This window comes from Hyla sarda, chromosome 8 (genome assembly GCF_029499605.1).
Source record: "Hyla sarda isolate aHylSar1 chromosome 8, aHylSar1.hap1, whole genome shotgun sequence".
Lineage (NCBI taxonomy): Eukaryota > Metazoa > Chordata > Amphibia > Anura > Hylidae > Hyla > Hyla sarda.
This window is the reverse complement of record NC_079196.1, coordinates 98,396,220-98,417,606: the sequence shown is the minus strand read 5'-3', so window position 1 is coordinate 98,417,606 and position 21,387 is coordinate 98,396,220. Positions and strand designations below refer to the sequence as shown.

Below are 21,387 nucleotides of genomic sequence, written 5' to 3'. Positions count from 1 at the left end.
GGATGCCCCCCAGTTCCGGAGTACATGGGCCCCGAAGAAGGAGACAAAATGGCCCCACAAAAAAAAGGAGCGGGACACCCTGAGAAGGAGCCGCCAGGAAAAACAGAGCGGCCGACATGGGAACCGCAGTCTCCCAAGTCACCTGGAAGTTCCACACCTGTAGGGGAAGCAACCCAACAGCCGCAAAATGCTCCGGGAGACATAGACAAGAAGAAGAGCGGTACAGAAAGACCTCCCCGCAAATGGGATCACAGAGAAGTCTGGGCAGGCTCACCACACACGCTCGAGACTGCAATCAACACTAAGGCCCAAAAAACCTAGAGGGCTGACCCAGAAAATAAGGCACACCACAGCAATCTAGGAGAGTGCCAAATACAAGGAGAGTAACCGGTCTTGGACCCCGGCAGTCCAAATGGACCAGAGTACTCTGAAGCAACATCCTGCTAGGATGGGAACGGAGGGGGAGCAAAAGGGAACCCAGCAGGGACCCCCAGGTCCTGGGAACAAGAAGGTAATCCAGAAGACTGTTGCATCAGCGTAGCGCAACTGACATTGAGAAAGGGAAGGATCAACACACCCCTTCCAGGGAGATTGCGCAAGGGGAGGAGGAGCACAAATAGCAGGACCCAAACTACAGATGGTGGCTAGACCGGCTGTCACTGAACCAAACACGAGTGCCTAAATTCCTCCTACAGAGGAGAGTGCCAAGAAACAGCAGGAGATCCAGGCTGCAATCGTGGGCAGGAAGCACACAAGCATAGTCGGTGACAAACTCATCTGACTGTTCGTAGCAAAACAACAAGGGCCCAGCCAGGAACCCCACCCATGTAGGGTTAAGAGAGAGAGAGATGGTTGTCTCTTGGCAGAAGAAAGTGCTCAGTGAAACAGGTCCCCTGGTGGAGAGGAAAACAAGGGGTGGTGGAGAGGAAACTCGGGTACAGACCGTGCCCAGCTTCCCCCCTGAGAAAGGCGGATTGCCCAAGTGTGCCAGGTACTGTAGGGGCGGGGAAATATCGCCCCACGGCAACAGTCTAGGTACTGGGTGGACGTGGCCCCCAGGGACCCTGCGAAAACATACCAAGGCATGGAGGAGCCATTTGTGTCCCCAGAAGGATCTCAATCCTGGACACTGGAGCTGGGTAAAGATACGACACATGACTACAAATGCAGAGAAGAAGCACACGCATCAACCTACAGCTTTGGGAGAACACCTCATAGGGGCGAGACCCTGGACCCTGTGAAAAAAGGGGAGTGAATGTCCCCAGCTGCTGAAGAGTGGGGAGTGAGGGCGGTAGCTAAGACCCGACTCCCCCGGCTCAGATATAATGGCCGCCGGTTTACTTAGTAAGTGGCAGGGGGAAGGAATAAAATCCTCAGCACTGCAGGAGAGGAGACTGGGGGGCGGAGCCATGCTCTGTTTCCCTGCCCGACCATCATGGCCGGTGGCAAAGTGTAAGTGTCGAGCGGTGTAGAGCAGCCCAGGGTTAAGTGCAACAACCCCCATTGCCGAAGCAGTTGATTCATGCACAGTAGAAAAGTCCCCGGCTGCTTGGGAAGGGAGGGAAGGAATACTCACCTACCGGGAAGATGTCCCCTCATACTCACTTGATGGAATCTTCGGCAAGCTAGCATTATGCCAGGCTGCCATAGCGGGGCGAGCAGGGGCAAGAGGGGACCCGGACCCGAGGTACTACCCTAGCGTAGGCTGTTGGCGAGAAGGGGTTAATGGTCCATAGAACAAAGAAGCAGGAGATCCAGCACTATTCTTTGCAGCTTTATTCAGAAACACAGCACTCGGATAAAATCAGCCAATACATCAGACGCGTTTCGAGCGCATGCGCTCTTTCTCGGTGATGTCACAGGTAATTCCAGGTGAGGTTAAATACCTTTCATCAAGGGGAGGGGAAAAATTCCCATATCCTCACCTCTCACTGGAAATCTGTGACATAGTTCACATTAGTAAAAACAAACATTTAAGATAAATAAAATCCAAATGGAACAGGCATGTAATAAATACTACATTATTGTTCCAGTGTGGATTTATTCTATTCTGGAAAACTCCAGACCTGTGTTTTGCCTCCTATTTCACTAGCTAAAACTGATTACCTTACTTCCAGTGGGCGGGTATATCCTGCCAGGGAGGAGCCAACTTTGTTTCCTAGTGAGAGCATATACTCATCAGTATCTGTGTCCCCCAATGAAGAGCGAAATTATATACTATAGAAAATGTAAAAATAAATTGGCCAGGAAATTGTCCTGCATCAGTCCCGCCAAGCTGTCAGTTTTACCAAAGTCTGAGCACTCAGCAAAAGGGGGGGGGGGGGTGATTCCATGTACAATACCAGGCATGCATTAGGTTTAACATCTGTTAGAACCCATTATTGCAATGGAGCATGCTCAGAAAAGAAAAACAATGTGAGGCCAGTACATAGTTAAAAAAGGGTTCAAAAACATTAACTGCTACATGAACAGATTTACACTGATGTTAACAATCCAAGGGGGAGACCTGCCAAAAAAGGAACCCAAACCATCCGGAACTCTAGAATAACTGGAAGAATACAAGTCACTATAAAAAGGCCCAAAAGACCCCATTAACAGCCACTGGATCCCAAACCAAGGTGCCATCTGACCCACGGATACAGGGAATAGATGACACTGGCCTCGTCTCCTTTGCTAAGTAAGCCAAGAACTTCCCATTTTTATCCTCAAACTCAAACAGGACCGCTTCCCTGTTCATCAATTTCCACTGCACCCTGCAGGGAGAACCCCCACTGTAGTTAGAAAAGCAGTCCAGCACCAACAAGGAGAACAGGTCTTAGCAAGACTCACAGTTCAGGGCTTTAGAGCCGTGCAACAGCAAAGCAACAGTGCAGCAACCACAGCACCATGGAGTTCCAGCAGAGCACAGCAGGTCAGGGTCCTCAGCATAAGCACAGAGCAGAGTCCAAGCTAGGGGCCAAAAGCTCACCCCCTCCGAGAGCAACCAGAAAGGGCCAGCAGTAAACCCCCTTCAGCAGCCTCCAGCAGGAGCAAAGCTAGTATGTAGCTCCAGCAGTTGTAGTCCACAGGGATGCGGGCAGGATGTGCGCAGCGCGCCTCATAGACCCGCCGGCAGGAGCTGCCCACGAAAGGCAGTAATGGCGGAGGCCTCCCAGCGCACCCAGGACTCGTACAGAGCCTTCAGACACCCACACTTCGGCCCCTACAGCACACTCCTGCAGCACCACACCTGCCGGTTGTCAGCTCCCAGCGCTTCAGGACCACCTCAGTTTGCGATCTCGGACTTCCGAGTGCCGTTGCAGGGGAAACGAGGACTACAGTGCAGGTAGCCCACCTTTAGCAAGGCCAGGTGGGTTGCGGACCCTCAGGGTGTAAAAGACCACACGTCCGCTCAGTACAGCATGCAGGCCATGCCCCCAACAATCCAAAATTTTATTGAATTTTCCAAGAAATAATTTCAGATTGTTGGCATCTGTTAAAATCTGTTTAGAATAAGGTCGGTTAGATGACAATAACGGATCTAACAGAACGTATGTTCCTAATGATGGTGTGAACATAGCCTTGGGCTGCATACATATACAGTATTTTACCTCATGCACCTGACTCCATCCAGCACATATCTTGAATACAGCTTCCATAGCCATACTGATATTTCCTCTCAGACTGGCTTCCCCCCCGGCATGTAGTATCACTGAGGTCATCTATAGAAACATGCCCCTTTACAGAGGCGCACCACTCAGTGCAACAGGTAGACCAAGACAAGTCAGTAACAAAAACGTAATCCAGTGTGTTTTGCAAGCAAATGGAATTGTGTCAGGGCTTAGTGATGCTAGCAAAACAATAGATGTTTTCACAGATGGATTTCTTTACAGGCAATAGCACAAGATTAAAGGGGTTCTTTACTATGGGAAATGAAAGTTTGAAAGGCCCTTAGACATAAACAGACCACTGGGACTCCTGATGCCAGGCCCTTAATTTATCAGCTATAATCTTTGGGGAAAGTGTTCTAATTCCTTGATGTGCCACTACAGGAAAAATAAAGTCTTACGCTGTGCCATTCACATAAATGAGTTATGTGTTTGATGTAGGACAGAAGAGACACTTTCTAACCTCAGCGCTGCGGAATCTGTGTGCGCTACATAAATAAAGATTATTATTATTAACCACTCTCCACTCTGGCCAATGTCCTACTGAACAGAGGACCCACTCTATAAACTTAGAATTCCCTACTAGGGTATATAGAATGGGGTTTCTTAATTAGAAAACCCCTTCAATGAAACATTTGTCAATAACTTAATACCCCCAATTGCCTGGTAACACAGACATCTGTGGGCTAAACACACCAACTGGCAAATAGTCTAAAATGTGTAAGGAATGAATCGAGTGACTGTTGAGCTCAACCACAGACAGGCTAAGGGCTTTATCTGTTTTGCTGAAATAGAAATGTCTGTACATTGCCTTCTTTCCATAAAGACGTGTGCAGACTGAGAATTAAATCGGTTAACAAAGAATCTGTATTCTGTAATCTGTATGTTGAATTACCAGACACGGAAAAAACACAGCACATAATGATCGCCATTCTTGTTTAACTTTTTTGTTTATTTTATGGATGCTACAATAAAGAATTTATTGGAATATGGAGTCACCTTTAACATAACCTCCCAGCATCACTGCAGTTTTTAGACTTAAAAGTATCCATAAATACTACCTGTTCCAGCCATCAACATCTGCTGCCTGTAGATGAGACCCACCTCTCCCTTTTCCACACTTAGGAAAGAACTTCACGTGAAGCTAAGCAGAGGCTGCTGTAATCCCAGGACTAAGTAAACTAGCAATTACTCTATACTGTCACACAGTTAGCTTGTGTAAGATATTCAAGCTATTTTACCTATTGCCCCCTTCCATAGACATAAATGGAGGGGGTGGGCGTGATGTCACGAAAGGGTGTGGCTATGACGTCACATCTCGGGAGCAGCGCCCGACACAGAATGCTGGGGCTGCACCGAGATTGCGGGGGTCCCAGTGGCGGGACCCCTGCCATCAGACATCTTATTCCCTATCCTTTATATAGGGCATAAGATGTCTAAGTCCGGAATACCCCTTAAATAAATTCTGTTCAATCCAACAATGTAGCAATGTAAGAGACAATTACTTATTCATTACATAAACTTCAATGTGAGAATCCAATTTTCTGTAATAACTAAAGAAAAACTGTGGTGAAAGCAATTTAGCAAGGTCCTGGCTGTGGTTACAGTGGGTTTCATATTCCCATGTCTGCAATCGGTCTGGTGCTTAATTTAATAGAGAAAATAATGCTTGAATTGGTCGCAGGCATTCTGGAGGATCGGTTAAAGCACTCGCTGTAAAAACACAGGGATTACTGTACAAAGACATGTTTTTGGAATTCTCAGCAGAGTAAATGAAATTCTTACAATTTAAAAGGGAAAAAAAACAAAATGGTCTGGTAGAAAATATACAGTCTAATGGCTGGCTTGTACGGAGGCACATACACAGTATAGCCACAGGGAACTCAAATGCACTTGTAATGGGATACATGTGTTTTACACAATCTGACTCTAGCAAAAGCTGCCTGTTACCCCACAAGCACTATTATATGGAAATGTACATCTCAGCTCCCTTCATATGAAATTACTTTCTAACCACTAAAGAATGATTGGTGGATTAAAAATTTATTTGTGACAATCTGACTTATTTATCATTACAACCCCAACAAATAATATATATTTCTGTAGTTCAGGCAAAATGCATATTGTTGCTGAGAATACCCTCAGTGGAACCCAGATGTATCAGTCAGGCATTGCTTTCCTCTTAGCATAAGATGCTGTTGCTGAGAGCATCACTCAGGCATGCAATGTTTAAGAAAGACTATGCACCAACAGGGATCATCACTTGACACTGGCCAGTTATTTATCAATTGTTACTACAGTTGTCCAGTGTAAATGTAGGAACAGATCAAAGATAAAACTTTGTTATGATTGATGTAGATAGATCATGCAACTACCCAATTTACATTTACAATAGGCATTGCTGCTTAAAAAGGAGATTTTTTACACTTACCGTAAAATCTTTTTCTCAGAAGCTCCATTGGGGGACACAGGAACCATGGGTATATCTTGCTGCCACTAGGAGGCTGACACTAGGCATACAAAAAAGAAGTTGGCCCCTCCCAGCAGGGTATACCCCACCTACTGCCTTAGAGACACTCAGTTTCAGTCCCAAAGCAATAGGAGGAACCGAAAAAATACAGAGTCCGGAGGGAGCCCGTCAAAACAAATGAACCAACAGACTGACATGCGACCGACTCTCAGACCACAACTAAAAACACTGGGTGGGAGCTGTGTCCCCCAATGGAGCTTCTGAGAAAAAGATTTTACGGTAAGTGTAAAAAAATCTCCTTTTCTAATTCAGCTCCATTGGGGGACAATGGAACCGTGGGACTTACCAAAGCAGTCCCCGGGGTGGGAAAACAATGCAACCCGGAATCAAGCGGACGGCAGAGCCACCGCTGCCTGCAAAACCTTACGCCCTAAAGAGGCGTCGGCGGAAGCAGAAGTGTGCACCGAAGACCAAGTAGCCGCTTTACACACCTGGAGGGCCGAAGCCCTGTTAAAGACTTCCCAAGAGGCCCCCACAGAGCGAGTGGAGTGAGCCGTGACCCGGAAGGGAGGATCTTTCCCCTTGGAATGATATGCTTCAGAAATGGCGGACCGGATCCACCTGGAGATGGTGGCCTTAGAAGCCGGCAAACCCTTGCGTCGGCCCTCCGGAAGGACAAACAGCGACTCCGACCGTCGGACAGAAGAGGTGGCCGAAAGGTAAACTCGTATGGCCCGGACCACATCCAGATTGTGGAGAGAACGCTCCTTAGGATGAGACGGAGCAGGGCAGAAGGAAGGAAGAATGGTATCCTCGTTCAGATGAAAAGACGAAACCACCTTCGGTTAAAAAGAAGGAATCGGCTGAAGCACTTCCTTGTCTTGATGAAGAATCAGGAAGGGAGGTTGACAAGAGAGAGCTGCCAATTCCGACACCAGTCGGAAGGAGGTCACAGCTACCAAAAAGGTGACCTTCCAAGAGAGGAAACGAAGAGAAATGTCGCGGATAGGCTCGAATGGAACAGATTGCAAGGCACTCAGGACCAAATTCAAGTCCCCAGGTGGGGTAGGAGACCTGTAGGGAGGAATCTCATGAGCTACCCCTTGAAGGAAAGTGCGAACCGATGAGTCATAGGCTAGAGGCCGCTGAAAAAGAATAGACAGCGCCGACACTTTGCCCTTGAGAGAACTAAAAGCCAAACGCGTTCCAAGACCCGACTGCAGAAAAGCCAGAAGGTTTGGCAGAGAAAAACGAACCAGGGAAAGAGAGCGGGCCTCACACCACCGAAAATAAGCCCGCCAAATCCTATGGTAGATTCTAGCCGAGGACGGTTTACGCGCCCTGAGCATAGAGAAACCGCGAGCCTTCAATACCGTGGTTTCAACCGCCATGCCGTCAAACGCAGTGGTAGGAATTGGGGTGGCAAAGAGGACCTTGAGAAAGAAGATCGAGGCGATCTGGCAGCCGAAAGGGCACGTCCGCCACGAGCCGAACCACGTCGGCGTACCAATATCGGCGGGGCCAATCCGGAGCCACTAGGATGGCCTATACGCCTTGAGTTTCCTGAGCACTCGGGGAAGGAGGGGGAAGTGGCGGAAACAGGTACGGGAGAGCAAACCGAGACCAGGGAATAACGAGGGCGACCGCGGCCAGAGCCAGAGGATCTCTGGACTTTGCCACGAAGGTTGGGACCTGTCGATTTAGGCGGGACGCAAAGAGGTCCACGTCTGGAGTCCCCCAACGACTGCAAATGGACTCGAACACCTCCGGGTGAAGGAACCACTCCCCGGGATCGGGAGAGGAGCGACTTAGAAAGTCCGCTTCCCAGTTGTCCACCCCCGGGATGTGGATCGCTGATATGGAGGGAACCATGCGCTTCGCCCAGATCAATATCTTGGCTACCTCGGTCATGGCAACGCTGCTGCAAGTGCCTCCTTGGCGGTTTACATACGCCACGGCCGTGGCGTTGTCCGACTGAATGCGAACTGGGCAACCCCGAAGAAGAGACTCCCAGTACTGGAGACAAAGAAAGATTGCCCGGATCTCTAGGGCATTGATAGGAAGCCTGGCTTCCTGAGGGGACGTACGGTCCAGGAGAATACCCCCCCAACCGAGGAGGCTCGCATCTGTTGTAAGAACCAGCCAGTTCAACGGTAGAAACGAGCGGCCGCTCTGAAGGAGGGGAGAGTGGAGCCACCAAAGAAGAGACTGGCGAGTCGAGGTGGGCAGACTGATCCGGTGATCCAAGAACAGGGGGGATCCGTCCCAGAGAGACAGAATGGCCCACTGAAGCGGACAGCAACGGAACTGTGCAAACGGAACCGCCGTCATGGCCGACACCATTCTGCCCAGTACTGCCATGCAGGCACGAATGGACACTAGAAGCGGGCGTCTGAAGTGACGAACGCCGGACAGCAGAGCACTCCGCTTGTCCAGAGGGAGGAAAACTCTGGCGCTCCTGGTATCGAACCGGAGGCCCAGAAAGACCAGAGACCGGGAGGGAGAAAGGTTGGATTTGTCCTCGTTGATCAGCCACCCGAAGCTGGTTAAGGTCAGCAGGGTGATGTGGAGACTTTCCTCGTTCTGGATTCAGGACGGAGCCTTGATAAGCAGGTCTTCAAGGTAAGGAAGGACAGACACCCCCCTGGATCTGAGAATGGCCATGACAGCCGCCAGGACCTTGGTAAATACCCTGGGGGCTGTGGCCAGGCCGAAGGGCAGAGCCACAAATTGAAAGTGACCCTGCGGAACGGAAAAATGTAGAAAACGTTGATGAGGAGGAAAAAACGGAACACAGGAATTCGCCCTGATCCATGGATGCCACGATCGACCATAGCGACTCCATGCGGAAGTGGCAAAGTCGAAGATGTCGATTAAGGAGTTTTAGGTACAAAATCGGACGGACTGAACCCTCCTTTTTGGGGACAACGAAGAGGTTTGAATAGAAACCCTTGAAACGGTTCTGAGATGGGATGGGCACAATGGCACCCTGTTGCAGCAGAGTGCGAATGGCCGAATGAAAACCTGCCACTAGAGCAGGTGAACGAGGAGGCCGGGATTGAAAAAAACGATCCCAGGGAAAAGAAGCAAACTCTATTCGGTAACCGTCGGAGATGACGTCCCGAACCCAAGAGTCCTGGACTTGCTCCAAACAGACGTCCCGAAAAAGAAGTAAGCGAACGCCCACCCGAGAGGGAGTCCCGGGTTGGGGCGCCCGTTCAGGTCGAGGAAGGTTTGCGGGTTCCCGATTTAGCGGGAAATCGGTTGGAACGACTATCCTGCTTCCATGAGGGGCGAAGTTTGAAGGACGGACCCTGCCTACCCTGCCAGGGGCCCGATTTATCCTGGCGCCCATGGCCCTGGGAACAAAAGGACCGAAAGGAGGTTGACTTACGAAAACCCCCACGAGCCGCAGGGTGGCGCGCCTTGTTCTGGGGAAGCAAAGAACTTTTACCGCCTGTAGCTTCGGAAATTATGTCGTCTAGTCGTTTCCCAAAAAGGTGACCGCCAGTAAAGGCCATTTCCGTCAGAGACTTCTTGGAAGCCGAATCGGCATTCCAAGCTTTGAGCCACATAGAGCGACGAATGGCGACTAGATTGCCAGATGCGACGGACGCACAGCGAGCAGACTCCAATGAAACCTGGCATAAATATTCACCTGCGTTTGAAACCTGACGAGCAATCTCAGCCAAATGATCCGGAGAGGCCCCGGACGAAGCTGAGAAGCCCACACCGATAAAGCCTTCGCGACCCAGGTTGAAGAGAAGGCTGGGAGCAGGGAGGATCCCACTGCCTCAAACGCGTATTTGGCTAAATTCTCGACCCGTTTGTCTGTGGGATCCTTAAAGGAAGCGGCATCCACCAACGGTAGAGTGGTGGATTTGGATAAACAGGAGACTGGGGGGTCCAACGATGGTGGAACGGTCCATTTAGAGATAAGAACCTGAGGGAATGGACACAAAGTCTTTAACCGTTTAGTGCCTTTGAAGCGCTTCTCCAGAAGCTTCCAGGCGGTCTCCAGAAGCTCATCAAACTCCTTATGAGGATGGAAAACCTTGGGAGAGCGATGAGTACGTGTAAAAGGAAACTTCAGGAGCAGGGTCCGAAGGTCCAGGGTACTGTAGGTGGAAGGTGTCCCTGACTGCAGACACGAAAGTGTCCACTAAGTCAGACATGGAGGACAGCTCTTCAGAATCCGAATGCGGAGCCGGGTCTGAGTCCGCTAGTTCACCTGGAGATCGGGAACGGTGAGTGGAGGCTCCCGATCTAGGTGACCGGGATCTGGAAGGGCGGTTCGGAGAATGAGAAAGGTCCCGAGGAGAGCTGTCGCAAGACCGTGAATGCTGCCTAGGAGCAGGAGACCTGGAGCGCGAGTGGCGCCTGTTTTCAGGAGATGAGTCAGGATAAAAAAAAAAAGGGCGCCTGTGGGAGCGTCAACGGTCCGAAGACGCCGAACTTGTTTCCCGAGGGGGACGCAAGGAAGACTGCTTTAAGGCCGTAGCCACCTCCTTGGAAACCTGTGTCAAGTCTGAGATAGTTTGGGAAAGGGAAGACACCCAAACTGGGGCAGGGTCAGGGACCACAGACACCGAAGGGCCATCTTGGGCAGGGGGAGTAGGGTGTGAGGAAGAGCAGGCAGAACAAGTGGGTTCAGTCGAACCCCCCGACAATTTAACCTTACACCCTGTACAAGCATAGTAAATGACCAAAGCAGGGGCCGCCTGTCTGCAAGAGGGTTCAAAGCTGGGGGTGGACATTGCCAAGTACAGCTAACTAGTGACAGAAGAAAAACTGGAACAAGCTCACCCAGGTTCCTGACTGACGTCCCTGCAGCTTCAGGAATACGGGACAGCCGGCTGAATAAGCAGAGATGCCGTGGTCGAGAAGGGAGACCCAAAGGAGCAGAGTGCAGCAGCATCTGTGAAGATGGCAGTGTTGGACCCGGAGTGGAGTCACGTGATCCAGACGGGGAGGAGTCCCCACGCGCGCTAGCACGGGAGAGGCTGAGAGAGGCATGGCGTGCCCGCGCTGCCGCCGGATAGGCCGAACATGCCCTCCCCGCGCGAGCGCTGCGGTGATTGGGAGCGCAGAGAGCGTGAATGAAGGGGCGGAGCTACTCGCGTCCGGGACCAGGCCAAAGCCGCGGACTAGCGGCCTGGCTCCCGGTCGAAATGCCGCCCTGCTGCTGAGAAGCCGGTAGCTGTCTCCCACTGCGGGAACGGCTGCCGGAGATAATGATCGCCGAGACCGCCCGCGGAACTGAAAGCGGGTAGGTCCCAGACCGGACGGGCGCACATGTCGCCCGGAGGAGCCGGCAGCTGACTCACCTTATGTGGGGACAGCTGCCGGAATGAAGTATGCCGCAGATGCGGCCAGATCCCCCCATAAAGAGCTCCCCAACCCTGAATAAAGATTCCCCCCATCTTAACCCATGAGGGCCTAGGTTAGGTGATTCCCAAGATTAAAGATTAACCCCTGAGAGGCCCTAGGTTAGGTGGAGTGGGGGGGGGGTGAGGGGGTACCGGGACTACTCACCTGACTATGGAGGTATACTTACCTCTCTAGAAGTCTGTTCCCCAGAAGTCTTCACCAGACTAAGCCCTCTGCATCATGCCAGGCTTCTGTAAGCGGGGCGAGCAGAGGCAATAGGCGACCCAGACCCAAGGTACAAACCTGTGCTGGCCGGTGGTGAGGAAGGGTTAACGGACCATACTCTATGGAACCGTGCCCTTCAGTTGCATGTGGGGAAACAGGCAGCGCCATGCTCCTGTCGCCCCTACCTAGAAAAAACAAAAAAAGAAGAAAAAAATCTAAACACTAATTCTAAAAAATAACAAATAGACAAGGCCTGGAGCAATCCAGGCCTGTGTTGCCTCCTATGACACTAAGCTAAAACTGAGTGTCTCTAAGGCAGTAGGTGGGGTATTTGTGCGTAAATGAAGAAAGAGTAGTCCAGCAGTGCCTTAAAACGTAGATCCTTTATTAGACTTTTCTTTAAAAATGCAGAGCACACACCATGAACCGTCACCTGGTCAGCAAACCTCCCCTATGGACGCGTTTCGAACGCATACGCGTTCTTGATCAGTAGGTGGGGTATACCCTGCTGGGAGGGGCCGACTTTTTTGTATGCCTAGTGTCAGCCTCCTAGTGGCAGCAAGATATACCCACGGTTCCTGTGTCCCCCAATGGAGCTGAATGAGAAAACAGCCATTTCTACTCAACAATACATCTGCTTTACTAAATAAAAATGTGGAAAAAAAATTCACATCTCTAATCTCTTGGGGACGCAGGGCGTATGCATATGCCCTGCATCCCCAATCCTTAAGGACTCAGGGCGTACCTGTAAGCCCTGAGTATTTCCGGTGGGGACCGGGATGCCTGCTGAAATTATTCAGCAGGCATCCCGTGACAGGGGTCCTGAGACAATGAACGGGAGGTCTCTGAACGGGAGGATGACAAAGTGCACGGGCTGGGGATGTATAAACTTCATGGCTGGGAATTAAAGCTGGGGATGATCTCCATGTGTAAAAGGGGAGTGGGGATACTTCACAGACTGGTGATGATTACTATAATGTGCTGTGTATAACTCTAGACAAGCTGTATATATATTAGTGTGCTGTGTATAACTCTGCACGGGCAATATATATATATATATATATATATATATATATATTAGTGTGTTGTGTATAACGCAGGTTTCCTCAGGCTGCAAGGGGGAGGACGAACTACACGTGCTGTTTTCTGCCTTTTCATGGCGTGTTCATTAGCCCCATAAAGAGGACATAGAAATGCAAAGGGTTCATTCATGTTCATGTCCTGTACAAACCCCATTCATTTCTATGTCAGTGTTCACACAGGGACATAGAAATGCACGTGGTTCATGCAGGGAAGCAGAAAGGCACAGGGTTCATACTAGGGATCGACCGATTATCGGTATGGCCGATATTATCGGCCGATAATCCCAATTTTGGGCATTATCGGTATCGGCAATTACCTTACCGATAATGCCCCGCCCCCCGCACCGCCCCCACCGTGACCCGCTTTAAATCAATGATCTGCAGCGGTGTCGCGGGGGGATAAATAGCCGATAACTTATACCGGAATACCGGTATAAGTTATCGGCTATCGGCCCTAACCTCCACCGATTATCGGCCCTAAAAAAACGATATCGGTCGATCCCTAGTTCATACAGTGGGGGTCAAAAGTTTGGGCACCCCAGGGAAAAATTTGTATTAATATGCATAAAGAAGCCAAGGAAAGATGGAAAAATCTCCAAAAGGCATCAAATTACAGATTAGACATTCTTATAATATGTCAACAAAAGTTAGATTTTATTTCCATCATTTACACTTTCAAAATAACAGAAAACAAAAAAATGGCGCCTGCAAAAGTTTGGGCACCCTGCAGAGTTAATATCTTGTACTGCCCCCTTTGGCAAGTATCACAGCTTGTAAACGCTTTTTGTAGCCAGCCAAGAGTCTTTCAATTCTTGTTTGAGGTATCTTTGCCCATTCTTCCTTACAAAAGTCTTCCAGTTCTTTGAGATTTCTGGGCTGTCTGTCACACACTGCTCTTTTAACCTCTTAAAGACCCATGGCCTACCGGTACGTCATGAGTCCGCTCCAGATCTATAACGCGGGGCCACGGCGTGGCCTCTAACAACGGCCGGGACCAGTGGCTAATAGCGTGCGGCATTGATCGCGGTGCCGCGCGCTATTAACCCTTTAGATGCGGCGTTGAAAGTTGAACGCCTCGTCTAAAGTGAAAGTAAAACCATGCCGGTTAGCTCAGGGGGCTGTTCGGGATCGCCGCTGCGAAATCGCGGCATCCCGAACAGCTTACATGACAGGGGGAGGATCCCTACCTGCCTCCATGCTGTCCGATCGCGGAATGACTGCTCAGTGTCTGAGATCCAGGCATGTGCAGTCAAGCAGCAGAATCATCGATCAGTGGTTTCTTATGAGAAACCACTGATCAATGTAAAAGATCAGTGTGCGCAGTGTTATAGCTCCCTATAACATATAACATGGTAAAAAAAAAAGCGAAAAAAAAAGTGAATAAAGATCAGTTAACACCTCCCCTAAAAAAAAGTTTGAACCAGCCCCCCTTATCCCATAAAAAAAAAAAAAAGTGTAAATAAAAATAAACATATGTGGTATCGCTGCGTGCGGAAATGTCCGAATTATAAAAATATATCATTAATTAAACCGCACGGTAAATGGCGTATGCGCCCAAAAAAAATCCAAAGTCCAAAATAGTGCATTTTTGGTCACATTTTATATCATGAAAAAAATAATAAATAAGTCCTATCAATGCAAAAATGATACCGCTAAAAACTTCAGTTCACGGCGCAAAAAATTAGCCCTCATACCGCCCCATACGCAGAAAAACAAAAAAGTTATAGGGGTCAGAAAATGACAATTTTACACATCTAAATTTTCCTGCAAGTAGTTATGATTTTTTCCAGAAGTATGACAAAATCAAACCTATATAAGTAGGGTATCATTTTAATCGTATGGACCTACAGAATAAAGTGAAGGTGTCATTTTTACCAAAAAATGTACTGTGTAGAAACGGAAGCCCCCAAAAGTTACAAAATGGCGTGTTTTTTTCAATTTTGTCTCAATGATTTTTTTTCTGTTTCACCGTACATTTTTGGGTGAAATGACTGACGTCATTACAAAGTATAATTGGTGGCGCAAAAAATAAGACACCATATGGATTTTTAGGTGCAAAATTGAAAGAGTTATGATTTTTTAAAGGTAAGGAGGAAAAAACGAAAATGCAAAGGGGTTAAAGTCTATCCATAGATTTTAAATAATGTTGAGGTCAGGAGATTGTGAAGGCCATAGCAAAACCTTCAGTTTATGCCTCTTGATGTTAACCCCCTGTGGATTTCGAGGTGTGTTTAGGATCATTATTCATTTGTAGAAGCCATCCTCTCTTTAACTTCAGCTTTTTCACAGATGGCATCAAGTTAGCATCCAAAATTTGCTGAAATTTTATTGAATCCATTTTTCCTTCTACTCGTGAGATGTTCCCTGTGCCACTGGCTGCAGTACAACCCCAAAGCATGATTGATCCTCCCCCATGCTGAACAGTTGGACAGAGGTTCTTTTCATTAAATTCTGTTCTCCTTCTTCTCCAAACGTACCTTTGCTCATTCCGGCAAAAAAGTTCAATTTTAACCTCATCGGTACACAGAACTTGTTTCCAAAATGCATCAGGCTTGTCTATATGTTCATTTGCAAAGTTCAAACGCTGATTTTTGTGATGAGGACATAGAAGAGGTTTTCTTCTGATGACTCTTCCATGAAGACCATATTTGTACAAGTATCTCTATATAGTGTAATAGTGTACCACAACTTCAGTGTCTGCCAGATCTTTCTGGAGGGATTGTACAGTCAAACGTGGGTTTTGAATAGTTTTTCTCACAATCCTGTAAGCTGTTCTGTCTGATATTTTTCTTGGTCTTCCAGATCTTGCTTTAACTTCCACTGTTCCTGATGACTGCCATTTCTTAATTACATTCCGAACAGAGGATATTGACATCTGAAAACATTTTGCTATCTTCTTATAGCCTTCTCCAGCTTTGTGAGCGTCTACTATTTTCAGTTTCAGATTTCTAGACAACTGCTTAGAAGAACCCATGGTGCTGATTGTTGGGGCAAGGTGAGTCTGGGCATTTAAAGGGGTACTCCCGTGGAAACCTTTTTATTTATTTATTTATTTTTTAAATCAACTGGTACCATAAAGTTAAACAGATTTGTAAATCACTTCTATTAAAAAATCTTAATCCTTCCAGTACTTTTTAGGGGATGTATACTAAAGAGAAATCCAAAAAAGAAATGCATTTCCTCTGATGTCATGACCACAGTGCTCTCTGCTGACTTCTGGTGTCCATTTTAGGAACTGTCCAGAACAGGAGAAAATCCCCATAGCAAACATATGCTGCTCTGGACAGTTCCATAAAATGGACAGCAGAGGTCAGCAGAGAGCACTGTGTTCATGGCATCAGAGGAAATTCATTTCTTTTTTGCATTTCTCTTTAGTATATAGCCCCTAAAAAGTACTGGAAGGATTAAGATTTTTTAATAGAAGTGATTTACAAATCTGTTTAACTTTCTGGCACCAGTTGATTTAAAAAAAAAAAAAAAAAAAAAAAAACGTTTTCCACGGTAGTACCCCTTTAACCTGTTGGGGGACGAAGGGCGTATGCATACGCCCTTGCGTCCTGGTACTTAAGGACGAAGGGCGTATCCATACGCCCATGGGAAATTCGGTCCCTGCCGCACGCCGGCGGGGACCGGGCCGGGGTGACTGCTGATATATATCAGCAGGCATCCCATGCAAATGCCCAGACCCCCCCCCCCCACTTGCGATTTGCGCCGATTCCAGGTCATTACGGGTCTATGGTGACCCGGCATAGAAGGGGGATTGCGGTTGTCTAAGACAACTACGATCCCCCTACAGCGATAGGAGTGAGGTGGCAGGGGTGCCACCCCTCCTATCTCTGCTATTGGTGGTCTAGACGCGACGACTAATAGCAGATCAGGGGCGGAGGGGTTTACTTTCGTTTTCCCCGTCCTGCCCACCCACAATAGGCGGGGCAGGACGGGGAAAACGACGGGGACCAAGGCTGCAGGCGACTGTGATCGGCGGCCGGCGGCGGAGATCGGTGCGTGCGGCAGAAGAGGACGGCTCCCTGGATCCTACGGAAGTCGGTAAGTTGCCTAGCAACATCTGGAGGGCTACAGTCTGAGACTGTAGCCCTCCAGATGTTGCAAAACTACAACTCCCAGCATGTCCAGACAGCTGTTTGGGCATGCTGGAATATGTAGTTTTGCAACAGCTGGAGGGCTGCAGTTTGAGACCACTATATAGTGGTCTCTAAACTGTATCCCTCCAGATCTTGCAAAACTACAACTCCTAGCATGCTCAAACAGCTCTTTGCTGTCTGGACATGCTGGGATTTGTAGTTTTGCAACATCTGAAGGGTCACAGTTTGGAAATCACTGGGCAGTGGTCTATGAACTGTAGCCCTCCAGATGTTGCAAAACTGCAAATCCCAGCATGCTGAAACAGCAAACAGCTGTCTCGGCATGCTGGGAGTTGTAGTTGCGTAACCTCCAGCTGTTGCATAACTACATCTCCCAGCATGCCCTTCGGCGATTAGTACATGCTGGGAGTTGTAGTTTTGCAACAGCTGAAGGCACACTGGTTGGAAAATACTGTTAGGTAACAGAACCTATCTGAAGGTTTTCCCAACCAGTGTGCATCCAGCTGTTGCAAAAGTACAACTCCCAGCATGCACGGTATGTCAGTACATGCTGGGAGTTGTAGTTTTGTAACAGCTGGAGGCACACTGGTTGGAAAATACTGTTAGGCAACAGAAGGTTTTCCAACCAGTGTGCCTCCAGCTGTTGCAAAAGTACAACTCACCGTAACACGCCAGTGCGAATGTACCCTAAAAACACTACACTACACTAACACCTAATAAAGAGTAAAACACTACATATGCACCCCCTTACACTGCCCCCCCCCCCCCCCCCCAATAAAAATGAAAAACTTATTGTACGGCAGGGTTTCCAAAACGGAGCCTCCAGCTGTTGCAAAAAAACAACTCTCAGCATTTCCGGACAGCCACTGACTGTCCAGGCATTCTAGGAGTTAAGCAACAGCTGGAGGCACCCTGTTTGGGAATCACTGGTGTAGAATACCCCTATGTAATTCCTAATTTAGTCCTCAAATGCGCATGGCGCTCTCTCACTTCAGAGCCCTGTCGTATTTCAAGGAAACAGTTTAGGGCCACATATGGGGTATTTCCGTAATCGGGAGAAATTGCACTACAAATTTTGCAGGGCTTTTTCTCCTTTTACCCCTTATGAAAAGGAAAAGTTGGGGGTTACACCAGCCTGTTAGTGTAAAAAAAAAAAAAAAATGTTTACACTAACATGCTGGTGTTGCCCCATACTTTTTATTTTCACAAGCAGTAAAAGGAAAAAAAGCCCCCCAAAATTGGTAACGGAAGTACCCCATATGTGGGCGTAAAACGCTCTGCGGGCGTACAACAAGGCTCAGGAGTGAGAGCGCACCATGATTTGCACAGGGGTGGCTGATTTTACAGTGGTTCTGACATAAACGCAAAAAAAATACCAACATGTGACCCCATTTTGGAAACTACACCCCCCACGGAACGTAACAATTGGTATAGTGAGCATTTACACCCCACAGGTGTTTGACGAATTTTCATTAAAGTTGGATGGGAAAATGAAAAAAAAAATGTTTTCACTAAAATGCTGGTGTTACCCTAAATTTTTCATTTTCACAAGGGAAAATGGGAAAAAGGCCCCCCAAAATTTGTAACCCCATTTCCTCTTGAGTAAGAACATACCCCATATGTGGATGTAAAGTGCTCGGCGGGCGCACTACAATGCTCAGAAGAGAAGGAGAGCCATTGGGATTTTGAAGAGAAAATGTGTCCGGAATTGAAGGCCACATGAGTTTACAAAGCCCCCATAGTGCCAGAACAATGGACCCCCCATGTAATGTAATAAGGGGTACAGTGAGCATTTACGCCCAACATGTGTCTGACAGATTTTTGGAACAGTGGTCCGTGAAAATGAAAAATGTTATTTTTCATTTGCACAGTCCACTGTTCCAAAGATCTGTTAAATGTCAGTGGGGTGTAAATACTCACTGTACCCCTTATTAAATTCTGTGAGGGGTGTAGTTTCCAAAATGGGGTCACATGTAGGGGGGGTCCACTGTTCTGGCACCACAGGGGGCTTTGTAAACGCACATGGCCCCTGACTACCATTCCAAACAAATTCTCTTTCCAAAAGCTCAATGGCGCTCCTCCTCTTCTGAGCATTGTATTTCGCCTGCAGAGCATTTTACGTCCTAACATGGGGTATTTCCATACTCAGAAGAGAAGGGGTTACAAATTTTGGGGGGCATTCTCTCCCATAACCCTTTCTAAAAATGGTAAATTTGGGGAAGAAACTGCACTTTAGTGAACATTTTTTTTTTTTTTCATTTACACATCAGATTTTAACGAAAAGTCGTCAAAAACCTGCGTGGTGTTAAGGCTCACTGGACCCCTTGTTACGTGCCTTGAGGGGTGTAGTTTCCAAAATGGTATGCCATGTGGGGTTTTCTGCTGTTCTGGCACCATAGGGGCTTCCTAAATGTGACATGCCCCCCAAAAACCATTTCAGCAAAATTCACGCTCCAAAATCCCATTGTTGCTCCTTACATTCTGAGCCCTCTACTGCGCCCGCCGAACACTTGACATACACATATGAGGTATTTCCTTACTCGAGAGAAACTGGGTTACAAATTTTTGGAGGCTTTTTCTCCTATTACCACTTGTAAAAATTCAAAAACTGGGTCTACAAGAACATGCGAGTGTAAGATTTTGAATTTTCTCCTTCACTTTGCTGCTATTCCTGTGAAACACCTAAAGGGTTAACAAACTTACTGAATGTCATTTTGGATACTTTGAGGGGTGCAGTTTTTATAATTGGGTCATTTGTGGGGTATTTCTAATAGGAAGGCCCTTCAAATCCACTTCAAACCTGAACTGGTCCCTGAAAAATTTAGATTTTGAAAATTTTGTGAAAAATTGGAAAATTGCTGCTGAACTTTGAAGCCCTCTTCCAAAAGTAAAAACATCTCAACTTTATGCTGCAAATATAAAGTAGACATACTGTATTTGTGAATCAATATATCATTAATTTGTAATGTCTATTTTCATTACAAGCAGAGAGCTTCAAAGTTAGAAAAATGCAAAATTTTCAAATTTTTCATAAAATTTTGGAATTTTTCACCAAGAAATTATGCAAGTATCGACAAAAATTTACCACTACCATAAAGTCACGAAAAAACAATCTCGGAATCAAATTTCTAAGTAAAAGCATCCCAGAGTTATTAATGCTTAAAGTGACAGTGGTCAAATTTGCAAAAAATGGGCTCCGTTCCCAAGGGGTTAAAACCTTTGAGATTGACATCACCTGGTCTTCCCAGATGATGATTGAGAACAATCCATGACACTGGCAGGTCTCAGCTTTGCAAAGGGGGCAGTGCATGCTATAAATTCTGCAGGGTGCCCAAACTTTTGCAGACGCCATTTTTTTGTTTTCTGTTATTTTGAAAGTGTAACTGATGGAAATAAAATCTAACTTTTGTTGACATATTATAAGAATGTCTAATCTGTAATTTGATGCCTTTTGGAGATTTTTCCATCTTTCTTGGCTTCTTTATGCACATGAATACAATTTTTTCCCTGGGGTGCCCAAACTTTTGATCCCCACTGTATAGGGAAGCAGAAATGCACAGGGTTCGTACAGGGAAGCAGAAATGCACGGGGTCCATACAGGGAAGCAGAAATGCACGGGGTTCATACAGGGAAGCAGAAATGCACGGGGTCCATACAGGGAAGCAGAAATGCACGGGGTTCATACAGGGAAGCAGAAATGCACGGGGTCCATACAGGGAATCAGAAATGCACGGGGTCCATACAGGGAAGCTGAAATGCACGGGGTTCATACAGGGAAGTAGAGATGCACGGGGTCCATACAGGGAATCAGGAATGCACGGGGTCCATACAGGGAAGCTGAAATGCACGGGGTTCATACAGGGAAGCAGAAATGCACAGGGTCCATACAGGGAAGCAGAAATGTAAGGGGCCCATACAAGAGATGCATGGGGTTTTTACAGTGGTCTTCATGTCAGCGTGTATTGCACAGCAGCTTTGAGAGAAAATCATGTCAGGAGGGACGTACAGGAGCTCAAACATACAGGAGAAATAACACAGTAGAAATCGAGGAGGAGGAGAAAACGGATTTTGGCGGCGGCCGCCACATGTAATTTACACTTGCAGAATTATGTGAGTGGAGTTTTAGATAAAATCATTAACCTGTCTAGGACCAAGGGCGTACCGGTATGCAATTGGCATTTCCGCTCACCACCGGTAACCAGGTTAAAGTTTGATTCCCCCGCTCTGCCCACCCAAAGTAGTCCGGGCAGGGCGGGGGAACTGTGATATGAGCGGAGGTACCTTACCGATTGCGGGCGGCGATCCTCCTCTAGGTGTGGTTGGAGGAGATCCTGCTGGTGACTGGAGCTAGGAGGCAAGTAGTTGCCTAGCAACATCTGGAGGCCCACAGTTTAGAGACCACTGTGCAGTGGTCTCTAAACTTTAGCCCTCCAAATCTTTCAAAACTACAACTCCCAGCATCCCCTCTGCCCCAGGCATTGGCACGGGAT

General features: G+C 47.7%; 1 protein-coding gene across 3 annotated transcripts in view; it reads right to left on the bottom strand.

Annotated features, from left to right (window-relative positions):
* The window catches only part of ICA1L (islet cell autoantigen 1 like), a 118,532-nt gene that overhangs the window by 14,545 nt on the left and 82,600 nt on the right, over window positions 1-21,387 (bottom strand). Inside the window, exon 11 of one of the 3 annotated variants that reach the window (XM_056536190.1) lies at window positions 5,072-5,360. The exons of the other annotated variants lie outside the window; for them this stretch is intronic. Coding sequence (XP_056392165.1) covers window positions 5,293-5,360 — 68 coding nt within the window. The 3' untranslated portion in view covers window positions 5,072-5,292. Of the gene's footprint in view, window positions 1-5,071; window positions 5,361-21,387 lie in introns of those variants that run through there. 3 annotated transcript variants of the gene reach the window in all.